Source organism: Dromaius novaehollandiae, chromosome 2 (genome assembly GCF_036370855.1).
Source record: "Dromaius novaehollandiae isolate bDroNov1 chromosome 2, bDroNov1.hap1, whole genome shotgun sequence".
Classification (NCBI taxonomy): domain Eukaryota; kingdom Metazoa; phylum Chordata; class Aves; order Casuariiformes; family Dromaiidae; genus Dromaius; species Dromaius novaehollandiae.
Genome location: NC_088099.1, coordinates 123,104,554 through 123,121,716, shown reverse-complemented (window position 1 = coordinate 123,121,716; position 17,163 = coordinate 123,104,554). Strand labels below are relative to the sequence as shown.

Below are 17,163 nucleotides of genomic sequence, written 5' to 3'. Positions count from 1 at the left end.
AAAGGTCTTCATTTTAACTAAATTTACCTCAGTTGCAGGACAGAACACAAATCATCAATGACGTCAAACAGTTCTCAGGTGCCTGGCATGGCTTTAAACTGAAGAGAGTGGGAAGGCAAACCAACACCTTACTCTTATTCCTATGGCTGGACAGTGGAGAGCTGCAAAGTCCCGTGCAGCATGCTCTGACACACATTCTGATATTCAAGGAGCGGCCTGGCTTCAGCACATCTAGAACAAGCTCCTTCTCCTTACTTCACATAACATTAGCAGTGTGCGGAGCAGCTGAGCGCACATGGGCTTGCAAAAAGTGTTTCCGAATTATTTTACACAGTGATTCTCTTAGTCTGTTGATTTAGTGACTGTACTACCAAATATAGGCCCACGGTATTTCATTCGACTTCTCTGAACTTGTTTCAAATGATATTAATCAATTACTGAGGAAGCGCTGATTCAAAAAATGGACTATAACTTATCATCACAATCCCTTTATAAATAACAAAAGTGACATGCAATTAATTAGCTGAAAGCCTGAAGTATTGTAGATTTGGAGGAAAAAAAATCACTTTCTGCTGATGCTTAATACCTACAAACTAATTAATTGGAATGAATTGTACACAGACACTCATATCTATATTACACTGCTTGAGAAGAATAGTTTCTATCAAACTGTCAGCCTTTTGTAATAAATAACTATAATAATAATAGCACAGTGGTGGTTCAGTAGTTAAGCATTCAGTAGAGCAAACAGTGATTTTGAATACACCCATGTGATTCACTGATTTCAAATACAATAGATTTATGATGTAGTAATTCAGATTGGACTCTAGTTAGTGCTTGACTGTAATTTGAAGGCTATATTCATAATTGCAGTATTGTGATTTCATGCTAGTATGGCTACACTAAAAATAATGAAGCCACTAGCATTAGACAGGAGTTCCACAATAATGAGTCACCTTTAATGAGATGTCTTGAGAGGCATTTTTACTAAACTGTGTCATAAAAAAAGGGTACAGAGACTGTGCAAGGCCCAGTTCTGGTCACAATGTAGATTTACTGCAGTTATTTGAACATCAATTATAGTTGTCTTTCTCTTAAGTACATTCAGTAACATGTGTGTCTCAAAGATATTTCATTTCTTATTCCTGTCCTTATTTCTGTCCTTTTCTCACCCTTATTTTTCCAAACTAGCCCTCCGCATTGCATGTATTCAGTCTATCTGATTTGTTTCTACTGATAGAGAATTATGTTTCAAACATAAGCACCATTAACTGACACGTACAAAACTCAGGATTCTTGCATTCTACAAGGACTCTTGCTGCACTGAATTTCATTACGCAAGAAAAAAAAAACATTGCCATATAATAATAGCTATATTTCCTATGGAACTGATGCAAAATCCATTTAAATCAGTGGAACCAACTAGTATTGTGGCTAAAGCTCATCAAAAACATCTTCCTCTCCTACAACTAGTTAACAGATAATTAATATAATTTAGTAGCAAAGCTCTGTGAAACATTTCTACTTTCATTATTTTACATGATAATTCAACTATGTAAATATTCAACAACCAGAAGAATAAGATCTACTGAAAAGGGATAAAAATTTGTCTAATGAATTTCATACAGTTTAGGCCTCATGTTACATATCTCAAAAAGTGAAACGATTAAATATATAATTATTTGGTAAGATTAATAGTATCTAATGTATTGTTGTAATCGAACTAGATTTTTCATTGCCCTTTAAGATATAATTTTCTTCTGTCAATAGTGTCAGGGCAAGCTAGAGTCACTCTTCAATTAGCAGTGGAATTAGGCTGATGAGGCATGCCAAAAACATCAGTAGCTACTCTGACAATTTGCAGTATGTTGAGTTATATAGAGTACTACTTAGAAAAAAAGCAGACAGACTTCTAAATAATGATAATGGCCGAAGCAATGTTGTGCCAAAATCTTACTTAGATTATTTTAAATATTTTTACTATCCAGCAAAATTTAGTTTTCCTGGTGCACTGAACATTTTGGACTTCACTGAAATCTTGCTTTCAGTATCAGGGGAAACATGAAGCTCTTCACTCCTAAGATAAATGAATAGATAAAAGATTGTGTTCACTTGATAAATATCAGTGCAAGATGTTTGTACTTGAGTAAGCTAAGAAAGTCATTAGGGGCAGCATACTTGACAAATACTAATGTGTTGTACCCTCCAAAGCTAAAGTAAATCTAATAACCTGTGACAGGAAAATTGCAGAAAGTAATAAAAGCATGTCATGAAATCAAAAGTTGTAAGAAACTCCCTGACGTGCCCTTTTGTTATATTTAATATATACAATATCACAGTAGACTTGTTTGCTGTTCACACACTGTTGTGTGAATGAGTCATTGGAAAGGCCTTGCTACCACCTCTTCTTTCTCATTTTTCTGGCAGTCAGTTACTCAGAGGAAGACTTCCTAAGCGGTGTTCAGGGTTTTAACTAGTTTACTCCTGACTGACTACATAAGAATTTTTTAATTATTATTAGACAATATCCTATACATATCACATGGGAAGTTACAGAGAATGCAAGCACTGTTATCATATACTTTGTGCATATTTGTAAAATTCATGAGCAAAATAATTTCCTCATCTTTCACATTTATCCTCTGAACCTGCTCTATTATTTAGTGCCCAACTGAAAAAAAAATCTCAGAACCATAAAACTTTTAAAACAGCATGTACAATTTAGAAAATATAATTTACAGACTTTTAGAATCTTCTGGAGTTGATGCAAAAGAGCTTGGAAGCAATGCAGTTTCTCCTGTTTATCTCATGTTTAAAGTAAAGGACAGGGGGTCAGGAAGGGGGAGTCCTACACCCAGCTTTGGCACTGATGCAGCGCGGCAAGCAACGTGGCCCAGCATATCGTATGTGCATGTAGACACACCTCCTCCTCCTGAGAGCAGACCAGCGTCTGCCTTTGGCATCAGACTTGAAAAATGGGAAAGGAGCATTCCCCAAAGATATGGTTAAAACATAAAAATTATATTCTTTCCAATCAATAAAACTGTAACTTTTACTTTTCCCTGTTCAGGAAACAAAATATAGCCTCCAATGAACAGGAGAATTTTTATTTTTTTCACTGCACCCTGCCCATCAGTTTTGTCCCACCTGACTTTTCAGTCGTCATTTATCTACCTGAAATTTCTGTTATGAATTATTAGCATGTCCTCTCTTTTTGAGGTCTCTGTATAAGGTAATTCTGGACAGGTCCCTTCAGGCCCAGAAGGCCTAATATTAATAAACCTTGCCAGCCATTTCCAGCGAAATGGTCAGGCACATAGAGCAGGAAATGTTGCATGTCCTTTGCTGCTGCTGCACACTGCCAGTCCCGCCGAACACAGAGGAACCGCTCACTTTGGCAGATTAAATGGGATGCATCACTTCTGGGAGAATAAACAGGTATAAAGATTAAATTTTTTGTCTGCTTATTTTATTCCCTGAGAAACACTGTAAAAACTGGTCGCAAAATTCTGGTAGTTACACCGCCCTAGGCAGAGTGGAGTAAGGGCTGGCTAAAGCTCAACCCTGTGTAAGCTATTCCTCACTACTGTTCATTAGCAAATGTCCTGTCAATACAGAGCATTTGCTAGTGTGTGGGACTAGAATTTCTGATTGCTTCTGCACTGTTTAATATGTTTTAATGCTTTTTCAAAATTGTGTAAGTGGTTTGTGCCAAGCTCATGCACTGTTTTCCTGTGGACTGTTTCTTTGAAAGGATAGCTTGTTTTCTGTATTATGAGAGTTTTTTTCTGCTGTTCATTAATCCACTGTCAGTATATTTATCATTATTTAGTATTCATTATTCATTTTTCTGCTAATTTTGCTTTGGGTTGGTGCTTTTTCAGACAGCTTTTAGGTAAGAATAAGCTAGTCATGGTGCTCGATATTTTTGAGACATCAAAATATTTAATTTTAATAGCTCATTTTTGAACTGTCAAAAACAGCTGCTGTGCCTCCACTTCTTTTTTTTTTTTTTTTTTTTTTTCCCTAAACTGTGAATTGGGACAAATAATACTGTCAGCTCAAGACAAAAATTCTCACAGACACGTAAACAAAATACTTGCCTAAATGACCTGAATTCATCTCTGATATAACTTAATTGACTTTAGTATTCATACCACTGGCCTAATTATGTTTATTCTATCCAAGTAAATCAAAATTAGCTCCACAGATATTGCTAGCCTAAAATTAATGAGAGTAAAATCAAATTCTGAATAAAGTACAGAAATTATGTCAGTCATAGGTAAACACCTATGAGAACCAAATGCATATCCATTTTGGGGGCTGTTGGCGGTAATCCATAAAAAAAGATTTCAAGCTTCCATCTGCAATGTGTGACTGGTATAGAAACATCAGATGTAACCTAAGAAACTCACCACTTTAAATACAAAGACTGATTTCAGTTTACACCCCTGTTTTTTTACCAAAATAATTTTCACTGATTTCAGTGGATTTGCTCTTGTTTCATCTCGCTGCCCACTCCTGTGTAGAGGGAATAGGTATAAGAATAGCAACCTAGCAGTGATACTAAAGAAGCAATATAAGGTACAGTGGGATGGTGGTGAGAGGATGAGTAGGGGACATTGGTGTTCCCTGTGCACTCACTGGGACACTGAAATCCTCCAAAATGACTCAAGCTAGCCATTCAGTCTGTATTTGGCTATGGATTGGAGCCTGTCAGCTTAATCCTCAAATTCTTAGATTTAACTGAAATTGAGCAATTGTCATGCATCACACATTTTTCCTGGTGTGTCAGTCTTTGAAAGTAAATAGCTTTAGTTCCCCTAGAAAACACTCATTTCACAGCCTTTATCATAGTATGCTTGAGCCTCAAGAATGCTGAATGAAAAACCCTCAGAGGAAACATTTTTCTGTTGTCTGTAAGCCGAAGTGAGTCTTCCCGCGATTAAGCAGGGGTAAACACTGAAAAGCCAAAAGGTTGTTATTTTTCCATATAAAAAAGACAATAATTTAAAATCTGTTTTTATTTTTTCAATACAATTTGCAGAACTCCTGCAGTTAGTGACCCAGTTATTCCAAAAGGTCTTAGTTTTTTGAGAAAATATAAATGTGTTACTAAGAAGATTTTCTGCATGATTAATACCAAAACATGAAAGGCAGATTGAATTTATCAGGATACAGGCATTTATGGACCTCAGAAAAGGGAAGTTATTTAGAAGGTGCTAGAACTGTAATTGCCATTTAAACAGAAAAGCAATCAGTGAAGACTAAAACAAGCTCAGTCTGCCAAAATGACGATTTGGAAGTTAATCAAATGCCACCTTAGCCAGTCTGTTATGCTGATACGTGCATCTGAAGTTTCCAAATTGTCGTCACTATAGTTTACTAAAAAGTACAATATATTTTTATAGAGTCTTTCAAAAAGAGTAAGTTTTATTCCAACCCCAATAAACAGAGAATGAAAAAACCTAAATTCTGATCTTTCCCCTTGTATAGTTACTCTTATCCTTTCTCTGTTATTAAATGACCCTACACAACTTGCATGCCAAAAATGTAACCCTAAGTCCACCATTTTACTTTCAAATTTTTAGTCATAAAGCTTTCTGAAATCTTTGTAAAACAAAAAATGATATGCATTACTATGCACTGTGCATTCGAATTAGTCAGGAAAATACCTACGAAAAGATGTTAAAATATGCCCAGCTTTTATTCTCATTTCCATACGTCATGCCCTTGCTTTCCTTGCCATCTGGATCAATGTTCCCAAATCTAATTTGTTGAAGGTCTAATAAGTAATGCACAATGATTCTCCATCCTTTATGTTTTAACTGATTGTCTTAATTCATTACACTATTGTGACCAATTAAGTATCTGCTGTGCATCACTGTTAGTCTCATCCCTCTCCTCTTTCCTACCTTCTCCTCTGAGCTTTCCTGGTATCTCTGTCATCTCACGCGAAATACTTCCGACACTTCCTCTAGTGAGTTCTCCTTCCCCTTCCTTCTCTCTTAATTTGCCTTTTACCTCTCTCCACCTAGTATCTGTGCTGAGTAAAACTTTTCCTCCAAGTAACTGAAAACTAACTTTCCTGATGATTAGATAGGACATTCCTGATCTCATTGCCATCATTATGCATGATTTCTTGTTCTTGCATGTGTGCATTTGTTCTTATATACCTATCTAACCTCTAATTTGGCAATACCGGAAAAGTATTCAGCAAATGCTTTCTATGTTACTAGTTTAAGATAGTTCTAGTCTTTCAGTTTCATAAGCTCCTGTATTCATACATTTAAAATATGCTATTTTTTCATATCCATACTTTTTTCATATTCATAAAAAATACTATTTTTTTGAAGTATTTTAAAAAGACCTGTGTAGACCTGGCCTTAGGGTACAAATTTTAATAGTTCTTTTATACACGAAACTGTGTGTTCAAATCTGCACCTTGGGCATTGGTAGAACTGGAACTACTGTCTTCAGCATTAATGCTACCTGGATCACCACCTCACACTGGGGAATCCCTACTCAAATGGAGCAGAGGTTAAATAAGTAGATTTCTATTCTGTAACTTTTTGACAGAACTCTGCAGCCTAAAACCACTTCATTTATAACATTCAGGGTGATCAAGGTTCATCCTTACAATGGACCCTGTTAGAACACAATTAGTCTTGCATCGTATGGAACAGGCTGAATCTCAAGAAGCAGAAAGACCTAGCAGTCTTCAATGAGAGTCATACCTCCTGGAATTTGCTATGATTATCCACTCATACTCAAGGTTAAAGGAACGTGGGACTTTTTTGCCTTTACTATATTTGGCACTGGCTCCCAAGAATATACCAAGCTGCTGTCAAGCCACAACGGAGTGAGTTGAGGGTACTCTGTGCATGGCATGAATGAGTCCTTACCGTATTTGCTTTGGTTTTCATGGTGTTCATATTGGTAAAACGAGGGACTTAACTGACCCTGGAAAAAGGTAGAATCTTTTTTTTTTTTTTTTTTTTTGAGAGAGAGAGAGAGACAGAGAGAGAGAGGAAGAGGCTGATTACGGTGTTTCTAAATGGAGATCTGGATCAGGAAGCTCATCAGTCAAAGGCTCTGCACAAAGGTTTTATTACATTGTCACCATTGGAGCTATTTGGTTAAACTATGTTCATATGAAAGTGGAGTGAGGAGATCTCCTGAAGCAGGCTAATAAATGAGCTTCAGGAAAGAGAACATAAAAGGGAATGATGGGTGGGAACATGGCAGAGGTACAACCTTCTCATCAGCCTTGCTTAGAGATCCCTCAGCCCACCCCAGGCTTCCCAGCCGTGTTCTGCAGAAAGTCCAAAACTTCCTCCTGCAGATCCCCCCATTGTCACCTCTCCACTGCAGCACAGGCAATCCGGGGTTCCCAAACTAGCTGTCGTAATATCCCCTGACTACTGCCATTATTCCTCCTCAGGGCAAAAATAGCTGCTGGCCAGCGGCAATGGGAACATGATGCTTAGACAAGTGTGCACAGGGGCTACAGGATGGTAGCAGCCAGCTGGGCTCAGCTCCAGGGCAGCAGCCTGAAATGGCCAGGAGTTGCTGAAAGGCTGAGTGCTGGGATAACATGCATAAGCTAGCACAGCTGCTGCCTCAAGAAGAGGTACGAATCCAGTCCCCAGAGCCCATGTCTTCCTGTGTATTACAGAAACTATGCTGCTAGTCCCTGTGTCTTCTCCTACAGCTAAAAGTGACTAGGTTGTGAAGGACTGCTACAAAAAGCAGTTAAGTGGGGTGCAAACCCACAGGGTAGGATGAGGTGGGCAAAGGATAGATTCACTTCTTTTCCCCTTCCTCCTTGATGCCATCACAGTGCCTCTCAGAGGAGTCTCCAAATGTCCGTGGTGGCTCCAATCCCAAAGTCCTTCAGTCGGCCTTACACCAACCATCATCTCATTGGCAGTATATCCTCACTGGCACTCTCAAGATATTAGGTCCTGTCTCTACCACCACACCCAATATTATTAATCACAGAGCTGCCTACTCAGGATTCTGAAAAAGAAAAGATATGTGGCTCTGGGGGGGAAAAAATGGGTATATTCTATCTCATTTTTCCTGCTGACTTTTACAGGACAAGCAAGTAAAACAAATCATTTCAATAAAAGGCATCGAATTTTTTTTTCGCTGATGAATTAGCCAGCCACTCTCACATGTACTCACATGAGTACTAACATTTCAAGCAATTAAACTGTTCACTGAGCAGAGAAAGGCTTCTGCAATATTTTCAGCAATTAATGTATGATTGACAGGGTACAAAAAATAATGATTAGGTTTCATCATTTGAGGGAAACTTTAAAGAAGATGCAAGTGTTTTCCTTAATTATTCTGTATTAATATTTATCAAACTGTATAATTCCTCTTATTCTTTATATTCTGTCACTAGCTCATTTTAAAAAGTTTTGCTTTAGTACCATAATTTTGTCTGTCATGTTCTGCATACTGTTAAGAATGACAGTACCAAACCTGTAATTCACATTCATGTTACCCCACTAACCTCTACTGAACTGAGAGTTCACAGCTCATCCGAAGACATTCTACTAAAACACCTCTACAACTCTTTTACTTAATTTGAGGTTCCATGTTTTAAACCAAGGGACAAAGTGCAAGGTGTATTTCTAATGAACACAGCTTCTCAGTGTATTCAATGGCTAATACAGATTCAAGACCCTCTGATAAGCCCTGGCATTACCATACAACTTTTTGTTCCTTGTGGATTTCCAATCATGGTAGTGAGTGCTACGTAAAAGCCTAAAGAAGCACATGTCTCCATGGTACCATAAAAACATAAATTACTCTTTCTTGCAGTCTATGTGAACTGGCTGCTCACAGCCTGAGCTAGACCCAGCAAATAAACAAAATGGCAATTTGCCCTACTGCTTTATGTAATACATCCTGATTTCTCTGGTTTTAAGATCACAAAGAAGGAGCAATATCTGGATCAATAATGGCTCACCAACATTTGGATTAAAAAAAAAAAAAAAACTGCTCTGCAAGTAGGCTCAGATTTTCACCTCCATAGCTGTCCAAACAGTACATTCCATAATCAATAAAATTTATTAGAGATGAAACAGCCTATGCCATCCTAGAGAAAATAATAGTGGCTCCCGTAGACCTGGAATCAGTAGTCTCAGTTGTTCAGGTAAAATATAGGAAGGAGAATCGGATGCAACCAAAGCAATTGTGCTGTGATTACAATCTGGGGCAGTACATTAGGACCAGTGTCACGAGTGAAAGGACAGTGCGGCAGCTGCATTTTAATGGAACTTCCAGTGTTTTTGCAGCAAGCAATATGGGGATCATGTGAACCACAAGCAAAGCCTAGCCAGATACTAGCAACATCTTGGAAAGGTGCCAGGCCTTGAGTGCCCCCCCCCCCCCAACAGGAGGACAATAGAGACAGAAGGGCAATCTTACCTCATACCAAGCAATGGTCAGAATTAGTTGGATGTGCCTCCCTTACAGCTGTTAAATCCATAAGCCCAATGCTGAGAACGGGTCCTGGAAAGGAAAAAGAGGCAAGAGAGCAAGATGAAGGCTATTTGAGGCTTTAGGTTTCAGGTTCATGTGTATATGTGCACAGTCATCTGTCCATCACTGTTTTAGATGCAAACTATGGGAATTTCTAAGATGAATGTTGTCAAGAAAACTGTTGAAAGCAGTTGGTTGCTTAAAAACAGATGCATTTTGTCACATTAACATCTTGCATATACTTGGGTGCTCTTATTGCATATAATTGTTATGGGGTAAACAATACAATTAATTCTCTAACAACTGTATTCTGTGGGACATTCCTCTAAATGTTTTCTTAATGTTAATAATAATTTCTTAATTACAAGGGAAGATGTTAATTGTGTGCATCTTTTGTGTCATTTAGTCATGGTGAATTCTTAGTACTCTTTATCAAGACCATATACATCTAGGTCTGGAAGATAAGCATGGGAAAAAAAGTGCAACTCACTTTTCCCATAAACCCTGTCAGAAGGAAACTACAGGGATGTATAGGGAGCAAGGAGCATATCTGTGTTGTTTACCCTTTTTTAGAACTGTAAGGAACAACAAATACACCAGAGCAGGGAAAAGGCTGAATTCTGTCTGGGTCCAGCTAGCAGAGATCAAAACTCAAGCCTCCCACAGAGAAATAGGGCACCTGAACGTGCACAGAGATCCTCTGCCACAGAAACTCTGGTTACCATTACATGTTCCAGCTATGTTTTGGGAGGTTGAGGGGCAGAGGGATGGCCAATCTAGTCTTTAAAAAGGATGCTTTAGAATCTTTACCATATATCAGGCTTGCCTCCTCATAAAAGGCTTTTAGAAGAAATACAGCAGTGCAAACTATTTATATTGCACTGGATGCCTATGAAGCAAAGAGCTTAGACAGGATGGTCACCTGGCAGATGATCTGATGGTGAGGCTTTTCCACAGAAGTGTCCCCGTCCTGCAGGGATTCTTTAAGAACTACAGCTGTAGAGACTGGATTTATCTAGGCTTTGAGGCAGATGGAGATTTACTCCATCATTTCTAGCAATTATATTTTGGGACCCATTAAATACAGCAGCACTTTCACTTAGTCCGGTGTTTAATATTTAATGTTGGCTTTCCAAAGTTATATTCATTGTAACAGTGTAAAGTTAAAATTAATTGAATCTAGTATAGTTTGATCTGGTAAAAATGCTAGAAGGATCATACTGGAACTATAATAACAGTAGCAATAGCATTTCTGGAAGACTGAAATACAGCATTATGCCTAAGAAGAGCACTTCCAGTAGCTCATGCTCAAAAAGCCAGCTATATAGGGGGAAAAGAAAGCAGAAATAATGTCAGGTGGAAAATGAACCAATAAATATTCCATAACCTATCTCCTGCTTTTTTTCAGAGATTATGATGGCAATTAGGACAGTGTATACTGTTTCTTTGATATTGTCTGCAGCTGCCAAAGCTATATGTTCAGTTGGGCTATTCAGTTCTTAAAATGCATTATGTTCAGATCATGCTTTTTTAAAGTGGTTTTCTGATAGAACTACATCAAGTGAAAGCCATATTGCTGGCTTAAATGTAATTCAGTTCATCCTTGTTGTGTCAGGATGTATTATATACATATAACTGGAAGGAAATGAAAAGATTAAAAAAACCATTTGTCATCATGATTTTTTTTTAATATCATCAGCACTACCCTAAAGTCAGCTGATAAATTGCACACTATTCAGAAGAAAGAAACAGAATAAAATTAGTATTATATTACCCTAGATTAATCATAGCCCTGGGTTACTTTCATTCTATAGAAAACAGAAGCTTGACTATTTTAGGTTTTAAACTTTCTTCTCAGGCTTTAAGATTATTTGCCTTAAGAGGCAAATAACAAACCTGTGTATTGAATACAAAATTTTTGGCTGGTGTGATCAGTAAATTTTTATCATTGTTTCTAAATAACAGCAAAACAGCATTCATGATTTGGATGCAGATGGTTAGCAATAACGCTTCATAATAGCAACCTAAAGAAGGTTTTTAGTGCAGGTGACAGGTAAATGCCTGAAAGGTTTATGGCAGAGAAAAAGCTTCAGTAAATAACTTGAAAATCAGTCTCTCTTCTTCCTTGGATAATTATTGCTTTTTATAATAACATAATGGAACAGCAAAGCATAGGTGAAGAAAAGGCTAGAAAAGAAGATCTCTCTTTATAGCTAATAGGATGTACAGTGCAACCATGGCCTTTTCTTTTTGTTCTTACAGGATGAATAGCTACTTAACAACCATTAGATCTCTCAGACTTAATGGGAGGATTTAAAATCTTTTTCATTTAGTTAGGTCTATCCAGGGACAGGAGCTAAGAAGTGAGACATGAAGACTTTTTCTCCATGCAAGTAGAGAATAAGAGTTTTATGACATTTTAACTGAATGAAGAAAGTTCTGGGATCTCTCATGTGAGCTTTTCTTCCCTAATCCTGATTACCTCTGAAAGGTAAAACCTAGAAATCTCTGCTCCCTTTTCAACAAGGGTGAAATCTGATGGCTGCATGGAGCTTCAAAGGACAGGAGGCCAGTCCTGCATGTACTCCGATGTTTACTGAACTGATGTTTACTGAAACCTTCTTCAGTGGTAAAGTAGGTTTTCAATAAATGGAAATTTTAACCAAAAGCATTCCCTTTTTTTAAGGGAAGGAAAAAAACAGGCTTAAAACTCACTCATAGAGGGCGAAAATTAGCTGAAAGGAACATCTGGAAGTTTTTCAGGTTTTGACCAGAAGTGCACAGTGTTTTGCCAGCTGTTTTCAGTTTCAGCTATAGAAAATGGCACACCCCCCCCCCAAAAAAAAAGAAGTGAAGAAATTGGTTGAAAGATGTTTTTCTATCTAAAGCAAAAAAACCTTAGGTTGAAAATGTCAGTTAAAAAAAAGAAACCGTCTATTTCTGTTAACATTTTCTACTGCCAGTTCTCCAAACAGATGCGATCAGGAAAGTGTTGTCAGTTTTTCTGTTGGTAGGTGAAGCTGATATGTCTTGTGCTCCCCTGCGGCATCACTGAATGACTAGTTGAAGCTAATAGTGTTAATGGGTCTCATATCAGGACACTGAGATTTTTAGATGCAATCTGCCTCAGGCCTCTGCTGGAAGAATGACCCTCAAAAGTGTTGCTGACACGGAATTTTTACTGTTTCAGAATGTGGCTGGTAAAACAAGAGAAATTAAAGAATATGGCAATTAAAGCCTAGAGCATGCGAACAACAACAATAATAAAATAGGCAACACTAAAAGGAAAACCACTGAGAACAGATCCATCAGCCCAGTAACAATGAGCATTGCTGAAAGCACACAGTCAATGTAAATGGTGCGGAATAAGGTATATAAATAGAGTGATGGAACCAAAGCAAAGAATGCTACATGCAGTTTAAATAGATTGAATGCTATTATGCAAATAAAGCATTTCATTGCAAAGCAGCTAATATGCATTCTTCTATTTTCTGCTGTTAAACTATAATGTATTCAGCAGTTGTTAGCTTAGCATTATTGAGGGGAGGTATACTTCAGCCTCGACAGCTCTCCTCACTTGATTCAGCATGGTTAATTTTGGGCAGCGCAGTTTAACTTAGGACTTCTGTATCGTCCTGGATATCCACTGCTGCAGATACTCGACTTTCCTTTTAGCTCGCAGATATTTAGGTGTCTAAGTCAGGTATTGAGATTTGATTCATTAGTGAAAAAGTCCAGGCATAGTCCTCTTCCCTCTTTTCCCCGTTGTCTTGGCTTTCTTTTGACGTTTTGCTAGAAGAAATTCTGTGTCTTCATACTAAAGTGAGCATTTCATTTCTCAGTTTCTACAGATCAAGTGATGAGATGTCATGTGTGAACCCCCCAGAGGCTGAGAAGAGAAACTTCCCCACAAAAAATTGTGAACTGCAGTTTCTTATGGCTAGCAACACCTTTGATTCGATTTGTATGAAAACTCAATGTACTTATTAAAATGAACGTTATCGTTCAAATATTAGAATTTCCATTTCTTATATGTTCTAAGCTGTACAATTGTCAGATTTTTATGGTTTAGATTGTAAATGTGTTTTTCTCTGGCTAATTATTGGTATTATTTTTTTAATTTTGATGTCTTAAAGGCCAATGTATGTATCATAATAATAAGAAGGACATATTTAACAGGTGTGGGAAACACTGTATACAAATGTATATTTGTAAAAGCTATTTTTATGATTAGCATGTTTTACTGTTTTACCATATTTAAAGTCAGCTAATATTGCACTTCTTTGTTTACAGCTTAATTCAAACAAGATCATTGTTATGATCAGTGTCTCAATTAAATATGTTGTATGGTATTTTCCATTATTTTATTTATTTTGTTCCTCAATTGAAATAATTATATTTACTAATAGGGATAGCTGCTAAAAAGTAAAATTATCAAAATATCAGAACAATTCCCGGTAAACTGTAAATTGGATGCCCTTGCAAATCTATTTCTTCAGAAAAACACTCTGTGTGATGCCATCCACTAGCATGGTTCTTACAGCTGTACCTGCTAGTCTCTCAGGGCAGTGTGTTGTTACTATATGAAAAGCTTACACAACAGTTAGTCTCCCATCCAGCTAGGTAAATGACTTACAGACTGCCAATACCTGAGAGCCTGAGTTAACTTACTGGTAACTTTTTGTTTTATTTTCTGGCAGTAGAGGCTTTCCACTCCCAAACCCCTAAAGCACTCCTAAAAGCATGAAGGTGGAATAATTACTGAAGATGTTGTAGGGGGAATCTCAGTATAGAATTTCTTAATAAAACATATCTCCTTTCAAATGGAATGGACGCATTATTTCTCTTGTTTTACTCAGATATGAAGTGTATCAAAGCATACATGACATGGGTACAAGGTTTTCTTCTCTGATGAAAGTACAAACTTGTTCACCATTCTGAAGCTAGGCCTACATACTTTTACAGATGATGTGAAAAAAGGAAGAGATATCTACATCCTTATATGAGATGTACTCGTATACAGGGAGACATATCTTTAAAGTGGTTGCAGAGAAAAAGAGTGACATAAAAACAACAGCTTTCCAAGAGACAGAGACATTAAATTAAGAAGTACCTTACCCAGTCAAATGGAGTGTAGTTGTGTGTCAGTCTGGAATGCGGAGTTGTGACTTTCACTGATATCCATGTCCTATGGTATCTGGTATTTCATCCAGCTCCACAAAGCTGAACCCTCGTCTTGCCCTTTTAATTATTCTCTGTGAGCTGAAAGCAAACGAAAAAAATAAAGGCATCAGTGAGTCTCTTCAATAGAACAAACTTTTAATTTCTGTAAAAAACATATGTTTGTGAGATGTTGAGTTCACCATAAAATAATGGGGTTATGAGGAGGTGGGAGCTCAAGGACTCCAGTCAGGTTTCGAGCATGGGGACCGTCATCCAAATGGACTGATTCTCTTTGAATGTCTTGGAAGAAAATCATAAATTTGAATTTAATTATCTATTAATGCATGGGAATTTACTTCATTAGAAAATTACATAACACAGCACTCTCAGTACATATTATATTTAGCTTGTCTATAGTCTGTGGAGCTACCTGAGTTTACCTGAGAACTGAATATTACCTAGCTATTTAATTAAGGAAGGAAGTTCCTTATAAGTAGTTATGCCTGAGCATAAACAATTGTAGCTTCAGAATCTACCCAGGGTAACAGTCCCAGAAAAGTGCAAGAAAAAATTATTATGCTACTGTGTAAGTGAAATATTATGTCAAATTAAAGTGTTAGTTTGCCTCTGACTAATACCCTGGCTATTTTTAAATGAAATTTTCTTTTTTTTTTTCCCTGGTAATATTGAGACTTATAATGCTTGTGGTGAAATATTTCTCCACTTTCTATCCATAGGTATAGGTTATTATCATTTTTACTTGCAAAATGTAAAAAGAATTGTCATTTTGGGATCTTCCATGTTTGGCTAACAGTTAAAAAAGGAAGTCCAAACCTTAGCAACTCAGTGAGCATTTTGCCTTGGTAAATATTTAAATTATGTAACTGTTGGATGTCTTGGATGTTGGATGCAGATTTTTTTATCTAACAGCTCAATTCTGATATTGTTGTTAATAAACTACATATAAGAAACAGCTAAGTGTATCACCTCTTTACCACCTCTGTTCCAAATGAGCTACTAATCACAGAAGTGCACTGTATTAGATTTTTACAAACTCTTTTCTGTCATTATCCTTACCTTATATATTTACAGAAATGATTTCACAGTCTGTATGTCAAGGCTCTTTCACACCACAGTTTAAGTCCTGAAAACATTTTGAATGCAAAAAGACCTCTGTGATGAGATCATTAAGTACTATTTCATTTGCAAGCCACAAACTCATGCCCTCCAGTCTATTACTAGCAAGGTTTCTTAATGGCATGTTTGACTCAAATAACTAAAAAGAATGCTCATAGCTTCAGCAGAGCTTGATATTTCTCTGCTTTTTATGTATGTGATAGGCTCAGTGTTGTTTGTCATCACCATGTATACTTGTTTTACATGGCTTTTGTTAGTTTGCTTTATGGTTGCTCATCCTTTGCAGTACTGAAGAATAAGAAACATAAAGGATCTTGTCAATCAATTTGGCTTATCAGCAGTCCTACAAAATCCTTTATATACAGTCCTGAATTAAACCAGTTCATTTTCTACACAGACCTACGCGCTCTGTGTTTCAGATATTGATTTTAAGCCTGTGCAGCTGCATGAATGAAAAACATTTGCTAAAAAAGCTTTACAGTTTGGATCAAAAAAAATTTTTTTACTTTTGTAAACGCTTGTATTACATATTATTGCTGGTTTGGTTAGTTTTCTGTGCAGATCCATTTTTAGTTCTGAAAAATCATTGTACTTAAACTATGTAGATAGCTACAATCTTGTAAGCAGTCATATTTTTAATAGGTAGTACTGAAAGTTAGAATTAAAACATTCAGGGTTTTCCCATGTAGACCAGATTTATGGTTCATGACAACTTTCTTTAAAATGCTGTAACATAATTTTTACATGTCTGTAAATAAATATTTTCTCTGATTTATGCACTAATTCCGTTTTGTAATTTCTTCTGCGAAAATGTGACTCTAAGAAACTTTCAAGGAAAATATATTTCTCTCAGGGGTAAATATAATTTAAAGTTCTGAAATGCTGCTGTGCTTCACAGACATTCCAAGCAGAACAAGTAGAAACAGACATTCATAGTATTAAGATTATTCTTAAGTGAGTAAGAAGGAGAAAAACATGGTGAATACTGCTAAGCCATTTTAACAGTTTGAAAAAATTAAATATCAGACCTGTGTTAAAAACTTATTGAGAAGATGTGTTCCTCAGGAGAAATAATCATTCGGTTTATTCAGAAATCTACTTGCTTTCTTGGAAATATTTGCACCTGGGGAAAAAAAACAGCAACAACAAAAAGAAAACAAAAGAAATCTCACTATAAAAAGAGATAAAGAGAGCAACAGAGATCCAGTGGTGAAGTTTCATAGAATTTATAGGAATGAGAAGACGAAGTGTCTGTAGAAAGTATTCTAAAATTTATGAACTTTAGTGGGAAATACCAAGATCTCTGTGCATTTTTACACATCTTGGAAGTTTCTATGTTTTATATATGATATTATTAAAGCAGCA

General features: G+C 36.7%; 1 protein-coding gene across 8 annotated transcripts in view; it reads left to right on the top strand.

Annotated features, from left to right (window-relative positions):
* Nucleotides 1-16,581, top strand: part of RALYL (RALY RNA binding protein like) — a 386,784-nt gene extending 370,203 nt beyond the window's left edge. For all 8 annotated transcript variants that reach the window (XM_064507356.1, XM_026109477.2, XM_026109476.2 and 5 more), the window contains one exon: nt 13,341-16,581. In XM_064507356.1, the coding sequence (XP_064363426.1) occupies nt 13,341-13,375 (35 nt within the window). In that variant the 3' untranslated portion in view covers nt 13,376-16,581. The remainder of the gene's footprint in view (nt 1-13,340) is intronic.
* The last annotated feature ends 582 nt before the right edge of the window (nt 16,582-17,163 follow it).